General features: G+C 42.8%; 1 protein-coding gene across 5 annotated transcripts in view; it reads right to left on the bottom strand.

The window, feature by feature from the left end:
- NYAP2 (neuronal tyrosine-phosphorylated phosphoinositide-3-kinase adaptor 2) overlaps positions 1-22,213 on the bottom strand; it is a 142,812-nt gene that overhangs the window by 28,755 nt on the left and 91,844 nt on the right. For 3 of the 5 annotated variants that reach the window (XM_079975871.1, XM_079975874.1, XM_079975872.1), the window contains exons 4-6: positions 20,249-21,346; positions 3,992-4,204; positions 3,415-3,456 (exon numbers count right to left, since the gene is read on the bottom strand). In XM_079975871.1, coding sequence (XP_079831997.1) covers positions 3,415-3,456; positions 3,992-4,204; positions 20,249-21,346 — 1,353 coding nt within the window. The remainder of the gene's footprint in view (positions 1-3,414; positions 3,457-3,991; positions 4,205-20,248; positions 21,347-22,213) is intronic. The other 2 variants (XM_079975873.1, XM_079975875.1) reach the window with 1 other exon arrangement.

The following is a 22,213-nucleotide window of genomic DNA, read 5'->3' as shown; positions in this document are numbered from 1 at the left end:
CATAGGGAAATTCGTTTTGCGAAGCACCTCCAAAACGGAAAACCCTTTCATCTAGCGGGTTTTCCGTCTTGCGAGGCATTTGTCTTGCGGGGCACCACTGTATTATGGGTAGGTATTTTCTCCTACTTTTTAATTTGCAGACTCATCCAATCCTCAAAACTAATCTTACACAACACATCTGCTTCTATGCTTAGTGGAGATAACAACAACAACAACAACAACAACAATTTATTATTTATACCCCGCCCATCTGGCTGAGTTGCCCCAGCCACTCTGGGCAGCTCCCAATCGAGTGTTAAAAACAATGCAGCGTTAAATATTAAAAACTTCCTTAAACAGGACTGCCTTCAGATGTCTTTTAAAGATAAGATAGCTGCTTATTTCCTTCACATCTCAAGGGAGGGTGTTCCACAGGATAGGCACCACTACCAAGAAGGTCCTCTGCCTGTAACCTCACTTCTCGCAATGAGGGAACCACCAGAAGGCCCTTGGCGCTGGATCTCAGTGTCCGGGCAGAATGATGGGGTGGGCTCCTTCAGGTATACAGGACTGAGGCTGTTTAGGGCTTTAAAGGTCAGCACCAACACTTTGAATTGTGCTTGGAAACGTACTGGTATCCAGCCTTCCTTGCTACATAGTTCTGTTGGGTTTTTTTTTTTTAAAAAATATATACTGCTGAGAAAATGAACACTCAGCTGAGCAACTAGAGACCATGAATGTTAAAAATCTAGGAATGGAAAATTTCTGTGGTGCCCCACTTCCCTCGATGCCCTTAGCATGTACCATATTTTTTGCTCTATAAGATGCACCAGACCAAAAGACGCACCTAGTTTTTGGAGGAAAACAAGAAAAAAAAATATTCTGAATCTCAGAAGCCAAAACAGCAAGAGGGATTGCTGCGCAGTGAAAGCAGCAATCCCTCTTGCTGTTCTGGCTTCTGGGATAGCTGCGCAGCCCTCATTCATTCCATTAGACGCACACACATTTCCCCTTACTTTTTAGGAGGGAAAAAATGTCTGACAGTCACCCCGACCATGCCCTTTAACTCCTACAGCTTTGCTCTACATGCAACCGTGCCAAGCTAGGACTTGGGCCAGCATCACTGTAGGTTTGAGAAGGGTACTGACCCTGTGAAGATACCTTACACTGAGTCTGCCCTAATACCAGGAAGCCAGCAGGGGTCAAAAGTTGCATTTATCGGTCAGCAACAGATCAACAGCTCAGCAGAGTAACTAAGCCTTGTTAGCAGGTAAGACTAAGGTTCCAGCTAGTTTCCAATTAATTATGGAAGGAACCACACCCAGGGAGGAGCGCAGTCACACTACAGTGACCAAAGAAGGAAACCCTAGTATGCATTAAGTACATACAGTACTCTAATAGGAAGTAAACTTCGCACTTGTTGCATGTAAGGAGCAGGGGATCTGGAGAGATGCAAATGTATTACTTTACACTGGATCCCCTCAACAACCAGCCACAATCTATTTCCTCCCTGTAACTGGTGGACAGGACAATGTCTTCATAGCACATTGCTACCCAACTGCTACCCAAGATCTTGAAAGGTGCAGCTTTTTTGGTGACACATGTACACTTGAGGACGCATTTTAACAATCCAATTCTGAGAACAGTCTTGAAAGCTGGTCTACATGGGATTACACCCCCCCCCCGAATCCACGCACATAAAAAAAAGATTGTTATAAAGCAGAAACGTTTTCTGGAAGTGTTGCAAAATATTGTGATTTGATTGGCTTTTGACATCTGCGGTTAGCTAAATAAGGGGCAATTTTAATACTGATCCCAGCCCACTATGATCAGCTGTGCTGTGGGTTTATTTGCAAAAGTAAGGATGCTCATTTCAGGTGTGCTGCTGATTCAGGATTATCTTGAAGAAATATTGCCCTGCCTAAATGCCTACAGAAATTCCACCATGTTTCAGCTTTATATCATTTTGTTCACCATCTCAAGTCATTAACAGATCAGTTTGCCTGCACAAGTTTCAAAACTCCAGCTGTTTGCGATAACTGTAGATAATACAGCTATGTTACTTTTCTCTTGATCACTTCTCCATACTTTAGAGGCACGTGTTGCAAAATGCATTCACTGTATTTTCCTTTCTTTGGATAACAGCGACACACTCTGTATCTGAAACAGATAAGACTGCAAGCAATTTTAAATTCTAATCTCTGTGTTTTATAATTATAACACATTCTAGCGCAGAGTTAGGTATACTGTACTCTGGGCTGGAATATGCCAGAACTATAAAACACAGAGATTAGAATTTAAAATTGCTTCCACATGGAAAGCAATCTGCTTCACTCTTAGCTGGATTTAGCATGTCCACTTACACATCACCAACAAAGAGGAAATTCACCAACAAAACAGAGGACAAGGAAGGACATTGATATAATAATAACAATAATTGCATATACTGATTTATGTGTATATGTATACGTGCAAAGTTAGAAAGAAGTTTTAGAAGTTAAATAGAAATGCAATACATCTCGCCATTGTGGGGAAGACTGTGACCAGGTGACCTGTGTGCCTGTTCATTCTGCTGTCTTGATACTAGCTGCTGAAGCAGATTAGTGCAGGGTGGGGTGGTCCAGCTGCTAAACTAGTTAGGTCGCTGTTGTTTACTGGGAGGGAAAGGGAGCAAGATGCCAGGGAGGGTGGCGTGGAATTGTCTGTTTTAAAAAGAAAGAACCATGAGAAGGGACAGCAGCAGTGACCCACCTGCAGAGAAAATAGCATGCTGGCTTTATCCCATCCAGTCAGCTGCTTCTGACTAACTGTTGATGGGCAACTTCAAGGCTGCTACTGTCCCTTCTTGTGGTTCTTCATTTTTAAAAGCAGACCAGACAAATTCCTGGAGGGTAAGGCTATCAACAGTTAGCTAACCCTGATGAATATGTTCTGTCTCCAGTATGATTCTGAATACCAGCTGCTGGAAAGAGCAGGAAGCAAGAGTGAAGTTGTGCTCAGATCTCCTGGGCAGGTTTCCCATAGGTATCTGGTTGGTCACTGTGAGGACAGGATGGTGGACTAGATGGGCCACTGGCCTGATCCTGAAGGCTCATCCTTTGTTCTTCCGTTCTTGCTTCAGAGTACAGTCCTCTGTAAAGTGTGACACCTGACCACCCTATCTGGAATGTAACTGACTGACTTCAGCACACTTGCAATGTGCAAAATTAGGAAGTCCTTTGCTTTGCATTCTGCTATTGCAACAGTCTTGTGTGAGGAGGGCCTACAACGGTGGTGGGTTGGGAGGAAAGCTTAGACACACTCAGCAATAGAACTGATACACAATGTAAGAAACACGCCTACCTGTTGCTGGACCAGTTTCCATTGGTGAGTGTGTGTAAGCTTTCAGTCTTCTAATTTAGGTAGAAGTCACTTTAGCAAGATGCATCACCTTACCTATTTTGTCTCTGGTGTTCTGGGACCAGCACAGGAGTAGCACTATATAACAAACAAAAGAAGTTGTTCAACACAGCAGGAATAGCCTTACCTATTTTGCTTCTCTTTCTACCGGACCAAACCACTGTCGCATTCTCACGCCCTGATGTAGGAGAGTCCTGATAAGCCAGAAAGCTGCTGATCTTGGATCAATGAAGCTAATAGCATGCCACCTTGGATTCTTGCATAAGGACAATGCGAAACCTCCAAGGCAAGAACTCAAACTCCCCCCCCACTCCAAAAGCCTGGCTTCATTTTGCATGGGAGAAAACAAGAAGTCCCATGATCCCCAGCAGGAAATAGGGCTTCTTGCATCATATCCACTTAAGGAGAGTCCTTGCAGGGCTTCTTATCCTCTGTTCACTCAACTGGACCCCTTTTGCATTCCTACAAAATGCTCAAAAGGCTCACATGTCATTAATCTCTCATTAACTAGTACTTCCCAAAGAGCTAGATATTGTGCTAGGTAGCCCATTGCACCTGATCTAGAAACTCAGCCCTCGCATATTTATTTATTTTCTTCTGTACTCACACTTACCTGAGCTATTATTTCCTGCCAACATGGTTGGACTAACAGAAGACCTTCCGAGTCTGCTAGACACAAGCGGTGGTCCTGGTGTGCCATCCCATTCCTGAGCTTTTATTGGCTCTCTGGAGGAAGATGCCCCATGGTGACCTCCTCTCTCTTTGTTTTCCAGCTTTGGTAGTGGCTCAGTGCTGTGGCTCCTGATCTTCAGCTCATCTAATGGTTCTGCAAAAGAGGGAAAGGTCACAATCCATTATACCATGCAAATTGATTCCATCCATACTCCAATGCTTTTTTCTTTTCCCCCAGTTTAGTAATCAGCTAATTGAGCTCCACTGTAAATGCATGCCATAATCAATAGAGGACCATGATAAATGGACTTTATTAAAATTATAGTGGTGATTGAAGCATCAGAATAGCAGGGAACATTCAGAATACAGACAGAAATGCTACATGCAGGATCAGAAGGTTGCATTAAATGTATTTCCTGAAATCTTAGATAATATAAAATACATTTCACAGGAAAGCTTCTGTGTGTTTTGTTACTGATGCTTATTCCATAGGGAGAACTCCTGTTTTCTTTTTCTTGAAAGTATGGCCACAATTCAGCTTGGATGTGCTTAACCAATGGGCCTAGTGCTACCTAACCATGCCGGATTGTGACTAATCTTGTCTGCTTAATGCAAGAGTTGCCCATGGGATCCTGTGGGCATCATTGTGCTTGCCAGTACCTCTTATGGTGCCTGCAAAAGTACATATATAGCTTCCCCAAAATCCTCATTCCATGAGAGACAGTTTACTCTTCCTGCTCACTTCCTGTTTGCACTGGTCCAGCCTCTCCTACACTTGAACACACCCTTTCAGACATGCCCACATTGGATGCACTAGGATTGGACACACTAGGATTTGATTCCCTTGCATTCTAAAGTGAGGAAAGGTGAAAAGAGCTTTTCTCTGTGAGTGTGGACAGTGGGGGATAATGTAGGTGCCTTTTTTTCCATGGGGGTGGGGGATGATGAGGGCATGCAAATGCCGCCTTCAACATCTCGCCTCTCCAACATCTCGCCAATCAAAATCGGGACACTCATTTTTCAGTCCCGAGCTCTCGTGAGAACCAGCTGACTCGTGCAAGAGCATGAGACCAAAAAATGAGCATCTTTTGGTCCAGCGCTCTGACTCATACCAGAGCAAAAGACAGGGCATTCCAGGATCCAATCAAAAGCTCGGGTGGCTTCTGTAATTTCGGGGTGTCCCACTCAGATTGGGACACTTGAGCAGTATGCGTCTTGTACTCCTGTCTCTTTTTGTGCTTTTTGTGTAGAAGCCGTTTTGCGTCAAGCTACCCCCCACAGCAGCCATTTTCTGATTGGCATCCATGACACTTCCTCAAAATTCTAGATGTGCCCACTGGCCCCCAAAGGTTGGCCACTCCTGGCTTAATATTATTCCTTTCAGAGCTTTCCATGCGAGAACACTGAATACTTGGGTCTTAGTCAAGGGTCATCAATGTGGTGACCTTCAGCTGTTGTTGAACTACAGTTCCCATCATCTCTAACTGTTTTGTTCTGTTTTAATCTGGTTTCAATCTAGTTGTTGTTTTTTTTTTTTTTTTGAGATTTCACTGAACACAAGTGTTGCATTTTTATGTAAATGCTCGAGAGCTTTCGGTGGTTTATGAACAATTTATAGCACTTAATATAAATAAACAACCCAATTCTACTCCTTCTCCAGTTGCTTTTAAGCTTAAAATATCAGTATTTGCATAAACATTATGCATTTCTGTTTCACCCGTCCTCCCATAGGAAACCATGGCAGTTACGCAACATCAGAAAATATATCTTTACAATAATTAAAAATCTAAAACTGCATCTCTAAAAGATGAAAACATAACAAATAACAACAGTTGGCCGGAAAACATTAGCCAATATCACTATTTCTATTTAGCGGCAAAATGTGTGGAACATTGTGCTTTGGGGGGGGGGGGAATCACTTGGCGTATTAGATTTTTAGCTGGAAAAGCTAAACTGGACTTACTTAGATATTATGTGGATAAACCACAGAGAAATATAGAACCAGAGAATTGTAGAGTTGGAAGGGACCATGAGGGCCATCTAGTCCAACCCCCTGCACTGCAGGAATCTTTTGCCCAATGCAAGACTCAAACCCACGGCCCTGAGATTAAGACTCTCATGCTTTACCAACTGATCTATCTTGTGGGCTCTTTTACCACTGTATGGTGGGGCTTCGTCTTACATGTCTGTAATGAACAATTGTACCAGTCTCTTCCCTCAGCCTTACCAAACATATGGAAAACGTAATTTTTGAGCTGCATGCCTATTCAACTCCTTATTGACTTTGCTACAAAAATATTGTGATTAATTTATGTAATCGATGGTATACCTGATATGTTTTTTCCCCCTGCGGGGTACTTCATCCTGATCCTATCTGATTTGACCTTTTTCAAATCTTTTTCTTGGTACTGTTTTGCATTATTTTCATAAAAATCACAATTAAAAATATTACACCAAAAGCAGGAATTCCCTGGCAGTCCATGTCCTCGGAGCCATTGCCTCCTCTAATGAAAGATGTACCATGCCACTCTAAATGGTCATAGCTTCCCCCAAAGAATCCTGGGAGTTGCTGTTTGTTCAGGGTCCTGAGAGTTGCTTGGAGAATCCTATTCCTTTTATAAGGCTACAATAATCACAGTGGTTTAACAGCCAATCTCTCTCCCCAGGAAACTCTGAACATTGTAGCTCCATGAGAAGCACAGGGCTTTCTTAAGCTCCTAACAACACTCAGCACCCTCAACAAACTATAGGAAACCCTCAACGAACTATGGGAAACCACAACTGACTAAAGGGTAGGGTGGTTCATAAAAAACATTTTTTTTGAAAATGCCTGCTCCAAAGGTCTTATCTTACTACACTAGGGAATATATAGCTATATCTGAAATTTCATGCATTTCAGTAAATATCTTGACCCTCCTCCATGAAAATAGCTGTTTACTTGGCTGTTTTCCTATGTCGTGAAGGCTGAAATTTCAATTCAGTGGAGCAGGGTCAAGATATTAACTGATATGCATGAAATTTCAGGGAGGGACGCGGGTGGCGCTGTGGGTAAAACCTCAGTGGCTAGGACTTGCCGATCATATGGTCGGTGGTTCGAATCCCCGCAGCGGGGTGAGCTCCCGTCTTTCGGTCCCAGCTCCTGCCCACCTAGCAGTTCGAAAGCACCCCTAAGTGCAAGTATATAAATAGGGACCGCTTTATAGCGGGAAGGTAAACGGCGTTTCTGGCTCGCCAGAGCAGCTTTGTCACACTGGCCACGTGACCCGGAAGTGTCTCTGGACAGCGCTGGCCCCCGGCCTCTTAAGTGAGATGGGCACACAACCCTAGAGTTGGACACGACTGGCCCGTACAGGCAGGGGTACCTTTACCTTTTATGAAATTTCAGATATAGCTATATAATCCCTAGTGTAGTAAGATAAGACCTTTGGAGCAGGCTTTTTTTTTTTTTTTTTTTTTAAAAAAAAGATTTTTATGAACTGCCCTACTAAAGGGGCATGATACTGCTTTAACAGTGTGGTGCAAAACAAAAGCGTAGGCTGGGATGCAGATTAATAAGCATCCTGTTGTAATATCAACATTGCAAGATAACCTCCCAGGCTTGAGGGCTGAACGATGACATGGATGGAAAGGATGAAGAGGGGGACTCTGGGATGAGTTCTATTTGTATCCCACCTTTCCTTGTGGTGGAAATACATGACCCCCCCCCCCGTTTTATCCTCATAGCAACCCTGTGAGGGAGGTCAGGTGGAGGGACAGTGGCTGACCCAAAGTCAGTGAGCTTCAGGGTTGACTGGAGAACAAACTCCCTGTGGTTGCCTAGGAAGATGAAAGGCTTAATAGGGGTCAATGAGGATAATAATACTTAGCATTTGTGCAACATTTTAGAGCATTCAAAACACTTCACATGCTAGATCTCAGTAATTGTACAGAATATCTAAGCCTTGCCATGCACTTCCAAATGAAAATTTGCAGTCCAATCCTAGCAATGTTTACAGAGATGCAAGTTCCACTGATATCAATAGGATTCACTCGCTCCTAATATGCATGCTTACGATGTCAACAGGGGATGTGTGAGGCGGCCCCACCTTGCCGCCCTGGGCTCCTTTGGGAAAGGCAAGATATAAATGCAATAAATAATAATAGCAGCCTCACAGTCAGAGCTCTGGGCCGGGACTTTCCTTGCTTTGAAGTGTCCCTGCCTTAAACCCTGCATAGGAGAACTATTTGCAAATCCAAATATTCACTCCCCCCATTGACTTTCATTGGTAAAATCAAAACAACAATGAACTGCTTGTTTTTGCAATTGGTACTTGACATTTGGAGACATTGTATCCCCTCAAGAGATTAATCCTACAAATCTTCAGATCGGTAGGCCCAGCAGTGTTTCCCCCCTGCTAGCCACTGTCTCATGATCTCATGCTTCCTGAACTCCGTGGTTGATCACCTAAGCCCCTTGAGGTTTGGAAACTGAGAGCTAGCTGGGGTGTTCCAAGAGCTAGCTGAACTTCCCAAGGTCCCTGGCCAACACTGTAACCACTACACCATGGTGGCTTTCAACAGGAACTATTGGAAGAGACAGCATGGAAGAGAGTAGAAGGAACAGCATAGCATGTGGATAGAAAGAGGGCAAGGGAGTGAGATCTGTGCAAAATAAGAGGCAATGCAAAACTGGCCCTTATCCAGGTGACAGTGATTTCTGCTTTCCATTACAATCCATTTGGCTTGCTATCCAGAACACTTCTCCCATACTCCATCAGAACCCTTTGGGTAAAATGTTGCATGTCGAAAACACATCCTCGGTAGTGTTAACCAATTCTGTTAATCAATTCTTGAGACCATTCTTGTGCACAAAAATCTGTTTGCAGTTGACAGGTCAGTTAATATATTTACATGGCAAGCTTCATTTTTGTGGTTATCTAAAAACTAATAAAGCTAAAAGAAATGAAACAGTCTGGATCAGTCTGCCATCTCACACGGTCCATTCTTTGCCTAAAGAACATTGTTATTGGATGATATTTATCAGCAACACAAAAGCACAACTTTTAAAACATTGCTATTTTCCAAACCCTATAAGAAGGAGGAAAAAAACATAAACCAAGGGAAATTACATTTTCAGAGAGCATCATTCAGGAGACCTTTCCATTGTCTGGATGTGCAGTGGTGAACTTTTTCCCCGGATTTAATATTCTTTGATGAATATGAAAAGATAATTTGGTGTGCCCGCTCTCTGAAATCTCCCACAACATCTGAAGCAAAGGTTGCCTTCTTTTCTGTGTCCAATTCATCACACCTCTGCAAACAAACTGGGGCTGTGCTTGCCACACATATCAGCACAGATAAAGTTTTGTGAGTAATAATAAAGTTTCAGCTCAGCTGCAGCGACTAGAGCATGTCAGGAGCTCGTCCTACACTGGAGCAGGACCCTGGCAGAGACACATGCCCGACTGGCATGTTCTCTCCCTCCTGGTCGATCATTCGGGAGCCTCAAAAGCTTTCTTCAGCCTGAACATCACAGCGACTGATGCCAACAGACACCGGCACACTTAGGGATCCACAGAGTCTTCGCAGCTTGCGTAACAGACCTCAGCAACTCAGCATTTTGGCTAATCTACTTTATTTACATATAAACACACATGGAGCACTGCAACATGGCTCCTTCTCTCTCTAGCATCAGACAGCAAAGAGAAAGAACAAGGACAATAGTCCCACTGCACGGAACACAGTAACACAAACATCCTGTCTCTGTCACTTCCCACTCTGTGGAGTCAAAACATATATCATCATGTGATAGACAACAATCCCATGACTGCAGTCATGGAGCTGGAATTCTAACAGAGCAGTGCAAATTATATCACATCAGAGCATATTCCACCATTGCAGCTCTGCTGGTGCAAAGCACTTCGATGCATGCAATGGAACTTCCTCTAGTGTCCCTGCCCCCCCCCAGCACCCTCAAAATAAGCTCTGGAGCAAATTTGTGGGTTGAGGGGCAGGAGCAGAAGAGGGAGTGGAAGTCCTGTTGCATAGCATTGGATACCAACGTGTATTTTAGGGTGTGTTGCATCACAAAATACATATTTTATATGTATTTTTTATATATGCAGATCTTGAAATGTATTTTATAATTGAATTTGTATTTCGTAAAAAAATTGGGTACATTTTCTGAGCCAAAAACTATGTCACAAATTTTGGAGAAATGTGAAATCTGAATAATAAGTACCGGTACATTCCAACTGATATGTGCAGGTCACATCACTTCCCACTGGAATTCATAGGGAAGGAATTCCTCAGGCACCTCAACCTGTTGCATCCTTCCTTGGTTACTAGGCTTTTAAATGCGAGAGGCAGAGTCTGGCGGGAGAGGGAATGTAGGCTCTGTACAAACTGTGAATTCCATTTAATAAGCTACTGCTTAAAACAAAAGCAAGCTGATAAATCAAAGCTGCGGAATTGCTTAATCTAAAAACTCTCTCATTGAAATGAATGTACTCTACCTAGTCAGTCTCACACGCCTCCTAAGCACATATTAATTCTGGAGCCTGGCTGTTATAATGCTGAGTGACAAACAGTAAAGATCTCTTTTTAGGCGGTGGAAAAGCGCAATCGAAGGAACTGCAAACGAGGGCAAATCTCAGCTAGTCTTCTATAAGTAATCCAAAATGTATCAGATAACAATGCATGTATTATTCATTCATCTTTGTCCCCTGTCTGCTATAAATCTAAATAAATCATAAATCACCTTTGCAGAAAGCAATTTTTTTATTTATTTAGAGAGATAATGAGAGCCAGTTTTGCCAAACTATATTACTAATATGAAAGGTACTTTAGAGCAGCGCTGCAAAACAAGGTCACACTGACCCATGGTGAAATTTAGCATACTGAATGGCTTTGAACCCATTCACTGAATGGTTTCTGAGTCGTCCCCCTGTGAGCTGATTTATACAACTACCCAGTACCTGGGAAATCACCATATTTTCTTGTTGATGGGTTTTGGAATGATAAAGCAGTCTGATAAATACTGGCCTTTATGTCAGTATCATGATTCATGATGTCCTGGCTGTAGCACCTTGAAATATATCAAATCATTTATTTATTTATTTAGGTAATATAGGCTTTGTGGAAAGATTGCCCCACAGATATCAGTTCAGCACCAAATGTTGGGTACACCCAGCAACCATTAAAAACATGCTTTGAAACATCCTCTTTTTCATGGGTAGAGTCGTCATAGCGACCCATAGTTAAAAGTAGAAGTTAACAGATGTGTCCCTCTTTTTCGCTCTTCAGAATATGGCACCCCAATTTCCTGACTATTAATACTAGCTCCTGACATTGATTGTTAGTGCAACTGATACAGATGTTTTACTGACATGAAATGTATTGCTATACGTTGTTATATGCCATTTGTTTATTTGCACTACAATTCTTTTAAATGAAAGCTGGTTTACAAATTATTATTACTATTTAGAAATGCATCAATACGATGACTTTTCCATGCACACTACACTTATGAGAATCAGCCCCAAGTTTCTTAAGGATCAGTTTTCAAAAGCAAAAAAGAAATGTTCTTTTGTTTCTCAGTGTGGAACTCTGCTTGGGAACCATATTTGAGAACTACTTGGGCGGCTGAGATGGATGACACCCACATCTGACTATGCATCTGAATGCAGATGATGTTCATCCACATGCCTTTACTTTTAAAGGGATGCACATCTAAATGCACACCTCCATTCTGCCCCAACTTACTCATTTTATACAACTGGGCTGGATCAAGGAGCATCACTTTGGTTTCCTTGACAATAGAGACATGGTCTTTCTCCCTGCAAATACGGTAGTTTCTTACCCATTCCAAAAGCTCCTATTTAGCACCCTGCATTTCACACTAATCTACATGCATTGCACATACAGCTTCAGCTAAGACCTGAATGAGTCCTAATCAAGTTGATTTGATTCTGGGAACCAACCTTTGAATAGATCCTTTGATTTCCCACCCTGTAGTCACTGCCAGCTGCCACCGCCATCTTTTCACTTGCCCTCGCTGCTGCTGCTACCATCTTACCATTATTTAGATCATATGGGCCACACTCCAAAAAAAAAATAGTTGAGTCAAAGGACGTAAGTGCACTTAACTCTCTGGTGGATTGCCTTGGCACATATGTGCACAATACGTTTTAAATGGTCATTGTAAGGGAACGTCTATAGGAGCTCTTTCATATGTAATGTACTTTGATTGTAATATTGAAAAATCTCTGCATTCATTAACAAATTGGCAGGGATTGGCATGCCAGCTGCAAATCAAATACATTATTCTGTAGCATTTAGATGCATATTCTAGTTTTAAAAATGCTACATATTAAAATCTGCAGCTACAAATGTAAAGTATTATTCAATTTTGAAATTAGAGAGAACAGACCTCTGTTCTATGAATGGATATAATTTCTTCAGGAAATGTATAGAGATATATGAGTACATTTATTGTAACTAAAAAAAATGTATTATGGACCTTATTGTCCAAGACCAGACATTTTAGGGCTATTTATTTTTTTTATTAATATTATTGTTCTTAGAGATAAATCTGTTATTCAATAGGCATGAAATTGAATCTTGAACTCTCATTTCCCAATGCATCTCTTGCAATTTTGTATAAAGGTATTCCGCAACTGCTGTGACAGATTTGTATCTTACAAGGTAAATGCTCTGTCAATGAAACCTGATGTTGACTGCGGTAGAAATATATACAGTAGGTTGGGATTCAAAGCATAGCTTGAAGATTGTCCAAAGGCTTGGCTATGCCTGCTGCCCAGTGAAACTGTTGACTTTCTTCCCACCAATGAATGCCATGCCTTTTCACAAACTACAGTAGTACCTTGGTTCTCAAACTCAGCCCATTCTGGAATTCCATTCAACTTCCAAAACGTTTGAAAACCAAGGCACACCTTCTAATAGGCTGATTGGCCCCAGAAACGATGCCGACAGCTGAAACGGATGTTCGGCTTCCATAAAACATTCGCAAACTGGAACACTTACTTCCAGGTTTGCGGAGTTTGGGAGCTGATTTGTTCGTCAACTAAGCTGTTCAGGAACCAAGGTACCACTGTACTTCGAAAAGCCCCCTCCATATCAGAAGAGGTTTCCCATGAGAGATAGGTAGCTAATCCTAGACAAACACAAGTTTCAAACCTCTTTTTGTACATAGAATTCATTACACAATTCTGTAGATTATACTGTAAACCAACCTTTGATCCTCAGATGAAAGGGCAGTCTAGAAATTCAACAAATAAATAAATAATAGATTCAGGCCATATATATGAACCAATTTATGTGGTCAGAACTGGCGACAGGAACTGGATGATAAGTTTTCATCCCATCTACTGCATCCTTCTGGACCGGAACAGATTACATTATCACACTCATCACATTCAAAGGACTCTCTTCTTGTTACCCCCTCATTGTAAAAGCCAAACTTTTCTGAACAAGGCAACAGCCCTTCCGTCATGAACCTGGACTCAGATTCCCATTCTTTAGGAGAAGAGGCTGAGGACTCTGAACTTGAAGGGGAAAGGAATGCAGAGCCAACCTTGGAAGAGTTTCCAGCCCCAGAAGCACTTTCACTGGACACGCCTGTGTGGTTAGTACCCCTCCAGCCCCACAATGTGACACCGCTGTCCTTGGACTGGGAAGACTCCATTGGAGAAATCCCAGTGATAGCAGAGCTCAGCCACACAGTTACAATAGGAGACAATTGAAGCAAGTCGGGCCCCTTTAAATGAAGCAGCACCGTCCCGTGCAGTTAGGGCTACTAGTGCTATATAGGGATCAGTTTGTTGCTTCAGCAATAGCAGAGCTCTGTGTCCCATAGCAGAGCCTGAGCACTCCATTAAGCCTGACCCGTAACTTGCCTCATGCCTGAGCCTTGTCTAAGATCTCAGAAAGTGTTTGCTCCCTGCTGAAACAACTCCTCTTACTACAGATGAGCAGCTTCAGCCTGTGATCTGTCCATGGTACTGATCAGCTCTGCCCCTAGTTTATATGATTCTCCTCAACCAGCAGAGTCTTGGCTTGCTGGCTTTGACATTTGCTTTGTTCAAGTTTACATTCGCTTTACCTATTGAAACCTAACCTTGATTAACGTGACCTAAGTGACCATGCTTCATTCGCCACTATGCTACCTGATTAAGAAGTGCCACAATAGTATTTCATTTCCCTAGAGCTCAGAGCCTAGCCAGAGCAAGACAGAACAAGCCCCTTACCCTGTTTCAATGTTGCTGCCTATTCAATCACCTTCTCTAACCTTCTGTACACTGCTATCAACTGCATCTAAAGGGATAAGGCAACTGAATAAGCAATGGTGATGATTTCAAGGGAGTGGACCCATTCCAGAAAAGGTTCCCAGTAACAACACATTGACTAGAGCGTCCCATGCCCCAGTTCTTGAGCTGATGCTGAATGTGGATGGTCAGGAACTTCTCATTCTCACTGTGTCTGAGAAACAAACTGGTTGGGTGAGATAGAACATGAAGCTGTCTCATACCAAGCAGATTGTTTGGTCCATCCAGCTGAGTATTGTCAATTAGAAGACTCTCTGGAAGGAATCTTGCTCCCAATATCTGTTTTTGATCAGATGCCAGGGACTGAACTTGGGACCTTCTGGGTGCAAACCATGTGCTATGTCACTCAGTTACAGTCCTTTCTACAAAGTGTTTGCACCCCCCCCCCAGGTGTGTTTGTGTGTGCTGGAACATAGGAAAGATTTAATAAGGGAGGAAATCAATGATACAACTCCCTCCTTCTGAACATCACCTGTATCCTATAATCCACATCAATAAGTGCCTTACACTTCCAAGGTTTAGTTGCTAACAGCAGTGTAGCGTGGGTTGTCAGCACCCGGGGCAAGGCAAGTAATTTGCGCCCCCTAACCCGGGGCAAGGCAAGTAATTTGCGCCCCTAACCCCTAACCTTCTGCCGCTGCCAGCTTCTTCTTGCTGCTGCCTGGGCTGGGGTATTTACGTTAAGGTAGCCACGGCGGCAGCGGCAGGTCCGTGTCAGGTGATCTGAGGCGAGTTGCCGCTGGCGCTGCTGCCCAAACGACGCCGCTTGCCCGGAGGAGGAGGGCAGAGAGGTGAGGAAAATGCAACATGGCCCAGCAGCTGCAGCAGCGGCGGCAGCGGCGGGGCTGTGAGGAGGGGCTGCCTGGCGCGCCCTCTGCGGCCCTGACGCGCAGGGACCACGGCGAGCGCTGAAAGCCACTGCCTGCCGGACGCCTTCAGCCCGGACGCGCGCACAGCTCGTCGGTTCCGTGAGACATGGGGCTCTGCTACAGCCTGCGCCAGAGGCTCTTCGGCGACTCTGGAGGCAGCAAGCGCGCCCCCCAGATGTTGTGCCCAGTGCACCCCCACGCCACGCCACTGGTTGCTAATACCATTTGCTTAGGATGCTTATTAAGTTAGTTCCTCCTAAAAACAAATTGTTTGCCATGGCCCCGAATGTGTCCCTCTTCTATTTGTAGCTCTCACGAACAGAACAAAGCCAATCAGCCGTGCAACATGTTCACACTGGCACACTGCAGACATTTGTTGTCTTTTCAGTCATTCCTTGCTGAGACTGTAACTTCTGGAAATCTGTTGGATAAATTGCAACTCAAGCTTGAGCAGTTGAGTAAACAAAGAGGAAAAATAAAAAAAAGTCTGTGTGCATCAGTGTCAAACAGCAGCTGCCTTGAACAACAATAAATAAAAAGAAACCCAAAATTACATTTGTTACATAATTAGGTTCCCTTCACTGATTCTATGTTCTCTTGCAGCATGAAGGCAGATTGGTCTTTTTTTATGATGATCCTAAATTCATCAAAGAGAAGCAAACACAAAATCAGACTCCCAATGAGGAAGCCTTTCCAAAACAGATTATTTTTGTATCCATTACTGAAGGCTGCACAGACCTCATGTGCATCCACTTTGTGTGTGGCTGAAAGATTGAATGACTGTACCCATGTTCATACCCAAAGCATAGATGGTGGAACTTGAACAAACTGGTGGCTGAAGTCACTTGTACATACATTACAGTACATACAGTAGTTGTCTGAACTACTGAACATGTAACAACTATTTATCTGTGCACAGCTTTATTTTCCAAATTACAGCAACAGCAATTTAAGTGTCGTGCAATCTGCCTACCCAGCATGTGGTGTTGATCATTAGCATTTTGTAGTATTTCCCACTTGACTATTTCTGACTCATTCCCACTGTAATGCAGATTGGGATTTCTGCTGAGAACTTGCTTAAATCAGAATGCTTAATTAAACGGGCTGAAGGTATGAACAAAGAAAACGAACATGTATACAATGATCAATCTGCATTTGGGTAAACCCAGGTGTATATGCTGATTGTATGTGCATTCCCATTCCTTCAACTATCCCCACTTTGTGGATGGGATGGGGGCCACTCAAGAATTAAAAGAAGGACAAAGAAGGAGGCAGGAAGCATGGTGGTTGGAAGGTCTCTGTTTCATGTTGAACAACCAATAAGAGGCAGATCAGATCAGGAACCAAGTCACCCATCTCTTCTCCCTTTCCCCCACTAAAGTGGTGTTGTTAGAGGCATGACACTCCAACCTAGTAAGCTGAAGATTTTTACGATAAGTTACAAAGCAGAGTGAGCTAGTTCAGTGCTGTACAAGCACAACAGAAGTCTTAGGGCTTTATTCAACGTAGCACTAATGCAAATGTTCCATCAGTCAACAGAATGTTCTCCACCTGCGCATACCCTAAATCTATCGTGGGTTTCCTCTCAACCTTCTGGAGCAGGTTTAGGGTTAGTGGGGGGCGGGGAAAGGAGGTGTGTATGTCCTGCTGTGCTCTTGGCAGTTCTTGCATGTGTACAACTATTTCATGGAATACCACCTTAAATAGCCAGGGAGCTCCCAACTTCAACTGTTGTCGTTGGGGAGTTGAACACATTCTTCCCACAGTGATGATGAGTTTGGCTGAGAGGTCTACAAACACAGCTGCATCTGTGGCTGAACAAATTGCATCACAAACATATCAGTTTCAATATTAATCAATATTAATCAGTTGATATTAATCAGGGTGGGCTGGATGCCATCTGATGAATTGTTCAGCCTCAGGAAACTCCGGCTTGATGTTCTCTCTTTAGCAGTCTCTATATTGACAGAAGTTTCATTGAAAGCCAATGTATAGGTGCTCTTAGTTTGCACCTAGTATGGTCTGTGTATCATGCAGTTGCACATGCCTTGTTGTTGTTTAGTCATGTCCGACTCTTCGTGACCCCATGAACCAGAGCACGCCAGGCACTCCTGTCTTCCACTGCCTCCCGCAGTTTGGTCAAACTCATGTAGTACAGTTCAAATAGATGATACATAGCCATACGTATCAGGGATAGCTTGAGAACTCAAATTCTAGTTCATTTATATTTCTCTCTCTCTCTCTCTCTCTCTCTCTCTCACACACACACACACACACACACTCCCCCTCTAACACATCCCTTTGTGCATCATCTTGCTTCCTAGGACATTTGCAGATCATCCCTAAAATGGACTTTACTGTAAAACCCATTAGAATGATTAGTGTGCTGTGTCAGTTCTTGAACAATCCCTAAGATCCTAATTTGCGATGAGTAATAATTGTAATGCAACTCTCTTTAATTTCCCTGCAGGGGTCTCTCAAAGCCTGCAACCCTTCCCCGTGCAAAAATTCATGTCATTATCCTCAACTATGGATGGGAAGGATTATTACGCACTCACATTTTCAAAAGATTTGAGGACTTAGTTAGGCATCTGAAGATTTCAATAACTTCAATGTTTCAGTTTTTTTTTTTTTGCTGGATGAAAAGTGAATCTTGGGTGTTATAGAATTTAATTATCTGTCAAGTGACATATACGGGAAGTTGAAAGTGACTAATCATATTAAAAATTGATACATTTGCATATCAGGGTACTGCCAGCAACTCAGGGATATTCCAGGTACAAAAACAAAACAACTGACTCCAGAAAGTCTGCAAAAGCTGAATATGGGCCAGCACAGTTCAAGGCCTAGCTTGCCAGCCACACGGCCAGGGTGCTGGTCATGGTAGCAGCTAAATATGTTGACCCTGACTATGAGATAAATGTTCTCATATTGCAACTGGATCATTGCTCATACTGCTCCAAGCTCTAACCAATTAAAGTTTAACCATGGCTTTGGTCTTGAGGTAGCTAGTTCTTCACTACTTCCTAAGACAAATACAGCAGACCCTCCAAGTTTCCCTATTTTCCAGGGACAGTTCTAGATTCATAGATCTGATCCCAGAATGTCCCACTTTTCCTTAGGACATGCCTATTTGCATCGGATGAATGTTGAAGGGCATGGAGTTGAATGTTGAAGGGCATGACCCCCAAACCGTCTGAATGCAGTCCTGTATAGGGAAGTTTTTTAATGCTTAATGTTTTATTATGTTTTAATATATGTTGATTGCCCCCCCCCCCGAGTGGCTGGGGAAACCCACTCTGATGGGAGGGGTATAAATACTAAAATATAAGAATAATATATTCTGGGGGGGCCCAGGTAAGCCCCACTCCACATAATCGATCACATGACATGGTGCGCACACACACCATTTGAATGGCAATGCCCACCAACTTTGTGGGGGCCCAGCCCCCTCAAATATTTTATTGCAGGGGCCCAAGCCCCCACGGCCTCCTAGGAGTTGGCTCTCTTAGTTTGTATGTCCTCTCTCTCATACCTAAGAATAAATTGTTTAATTCCCATGGTGCTGCCACTAAAACCTTATTAACATAGTGGACAGCATCCTTTTCTGCCATGGTAGTGACCAAGGGGTTTGATTCCCCAATGAGAAGATCAAATACTTTGATAGTGAAGGACAAAAGTTTAGTAGCAGAGCATATGCTTTGCATTCAGAATATCCCAAATTCAATCCCTGACATCTCCAGATAACGCAAATCTGGTAGTAGATTGTGGCATAGGCCTCCGTTTGAAACCCTGGACAACCACTGCCGATCAGAATAGGCAATACTGGACTCCATAGTCAAACAGTTTGCCCTGGTATAAGGCAATCCTAGATTCCTAAACTCTCCCAAAGTTCCACATAAGTGAAGCAAATTCCAGTCAATGATCAGAGAAGTGCTGTCTATAGGAGAGAGGAAAGTGAATCCACACAATTCACACACATCTGCAATCTGGCTCATTTCTTTCTGCAAGTAACACCATAAATGCAGCTATCAAGTACATTAGACCAGGGTGTGTTCAGTGTTGCTCTTCCACCCCAAAGGCATAATTTATTGCTACTTGCTACATAAACCCCAGGACTAGAAAATAAAACCCTTCTCAAATAAAAGCGCCTCAGCTATACAGGCTTCAAGATACCTCAGACTCACTCATAAAGTGGTTTTATAGGACCTGCAGGGGAAAGTATATCATGCTCACTTACTTCGTTAAACTACTAAAGGCTTAGAATACAATCCCTGCCTGCGCTTGATTCATTTCCCCAAGGACTTGAATCAAAAGCATTTCCAACATGCTGAAGGCAAAGGAGAGACAACATAATGTGAGTGGCAAGAAGGACGGAAGTCAATTGCACCACCTGTTTTGTGCCTTCTGATTCTTCCGACAGAAATTAAGCTCTTCCTGCCTAACCTGAATGTGAGGATAAAGAACCACAAGGCAGTAACCAGCAAAGAGCAATTTTGGGACCTGAGCATTTTCTTTTACTTGGTAAGAATACTTTAAAAAAATATACAGCTGTCTAGCCTTCATGGCTTTCATTAAAGGTTTTAAACATTTTAGAATCGCAAGGAGACTTTTGAGAGAGGAAAACTCTGTGATGATCATTCAGTGGTGGTTATTGTTTTGTTTGTTAGCATGCTAAGTGTTTATGTGTTTTTGTTTTGCAAACCACCCTGTGATCCTTGGATGAAGGGAGGCATAGAAATCCAGTCAATCAATAATAAATAAATACAAACTCAGATATGAAAAGGGCCTTATATGAATAGTCCTAAACTAACCCTGGAAACTCATAAAGCAAATGAGTAAGTTGCATGGCGCCAAGCACACCAATCTCCAGAAATCCCCAACAGTAGGATAGTTCATCAGTGGAGGTACTGCACAGTTAGAAATTGATCAATGGCATGACACTGATCTCAGTGATAATCAGTAAAGAGTAAAATAAGTAAATACATGATTTGAAGCACTTACTCTCTGCAGGCTCTTTAGATCTTCTTCCGCTGGAGGATTTCCTCAGTAAGCTTCGTCCTGAGGTAAAAAGGCTGGTTAATTCCTCTAGAGGACTGGTAGGTGTTCTAGAACGGGAACTACTTTGCGATGATGACCCGTAGGTATTGACAGAGGTGTTTACCATTTTCCCTCCTTCTTGCAATATGTTTCTGGCTGTAGAATGAGGCACTGATGGAGAACTTCTTGAGAGACTTCCTGAATGTACAGAATCGTAAGGAGGAGGTCTTTTGAGACTTAAGGGGGTAAGTGACCGACCCATATTCACAGGGGAGGGGGAGGCAGAGTGGCTTTTAGGATAGCCATGCGGAGACTGTGTTCTGTATAAGGTAGAAGGATGTGGAGGAGAAGAAGAATGTCCTGGAGTACTAGTTCCATGAGATGCTGTCTGGTCTTTCTCCAGTTTTTGATGACTTGGAGTGTGAGGTGGCAGTGATGATGGAGAAGCTCCAGCTTGCTGCTTGATATAAGACACGTTTTCTAGCACAGGAAGCTTTGTGACTTCCAGTGGTGTTAAAGGAGATTCATCAGAATTTGGGGAGCATTGCACTGGTGCAGGTGGAAATACCAGGAGTGGAGGTCTATGAGAAAGCAAATTTGGAAATGGTGGGGGTATATCACAAAGAACACCCTTGGGAGTGGATGGCACTGAGGACTTGGTGAAATCAAGGTCAGGCACTGTGGGAGTAGCACACTGAGAAGAACAGCTGTGATGGTCATACTCACATGGACATTTTGAATCTTGGCCTCCATCGTCAAAGATGGGGTATTTCATTTCCTCATATACTGCCTCACTTTGATCCTCCTCATCTTTTTTGAAGTCTCTAAGTATATTTCCAACCATTTCGATATAAACCGGTTCCTCTTCCTCAGTATCTGGAGCAGGACTGCTGACCTGTGATAAGGAGGTATCCCTGCTTAGTGTTGACTTTGTGGGGCCATGTTTTTTGATGTATGTCTCATCAAAAGATGCACTTAGCTGAGTGTTTGGGTTCCGTTTCGGCTTAGGGGGAGGAACCTTCTTTGTATATTCATCGCTGTGAGGCCTTGGTTTGGCCGACACTGCAAAGGAACCAAAATACACATCGATCAGATGTTTAGTTAAAACATTGTCCACCTTTCAAACACCTATAGTTTAGCTACTCTGTTTTTACTTCTCCTGAACTACATGATGCAATGGAAGCAAACATTTGACAAAATACCATTCAGACTTCATGAAGCTCACTGGTATTTTAGATTTAATCTCCAGTGTTCAAAAATGATATTGTTTCAGGATAACTGATGTAAATGTGCCTCATGTCGTGCAGTAACCTTTGCTGATCATATAAGTATTTTTAGATGAACTTGAGAGATTTAATCTTTTAACATCCTAAGGCTGCAATCCTATATCTACTTATATGACAGTACACATTCATTAAACTGAATGGGGAAATGAGCAGACATGCTTATTGGCCGTAGCTTATTCTGTAGCCTTTAAAACAGGCTTCCTCAACCTTGGCCCTCCATATGTTTTTGGCCTACAACTCCCATGATCCCTAGCTAGCAGGACCAGTAGTCAGGGATGATGGGAACTGTAGTCTCAAAACATCTGGAGGGTTGAGGTTGAGGAAGCCTGCTTTAAAACAGCTTCTTTCTGCTTGCTTTAGGAAATACAGAGCTTTAGAATGACAATTAGATAAATGGCAATTACGGTAGATTGGGAGGAGCTGAATTTAACCAAGTTTCTTAAAAAATCAAAACCAAATTGAGATAACCATAGAAATTTACATAAACTGCTTTCTTGATTATTCTGTAGAGATTAATTTGTATGAAATCCTTCACCTTTCTATCCAAATGATCCCAAAGCAATGTTTTTATTTGCAGTTTCAAAGACAGTCCAATGTGTTGTTCCTGGGTTTATATTTGTAAAAAACAGGTAAGATCCTGGGA

Source organism: Podarcis cretensis (genome assembly GCF_951804945.1).
Source record: "Podarcis cretensis genome assembly, chromosome: 5".
NCBI lineage: Eukaryota > Metazoa > Chordata > Lepidosauria > Squamata > Lacertidae > Podarcis > Podarcis cretensis.
This window is presented reverse-complemented; position numbering and strand designations above follow the sequence as displayed.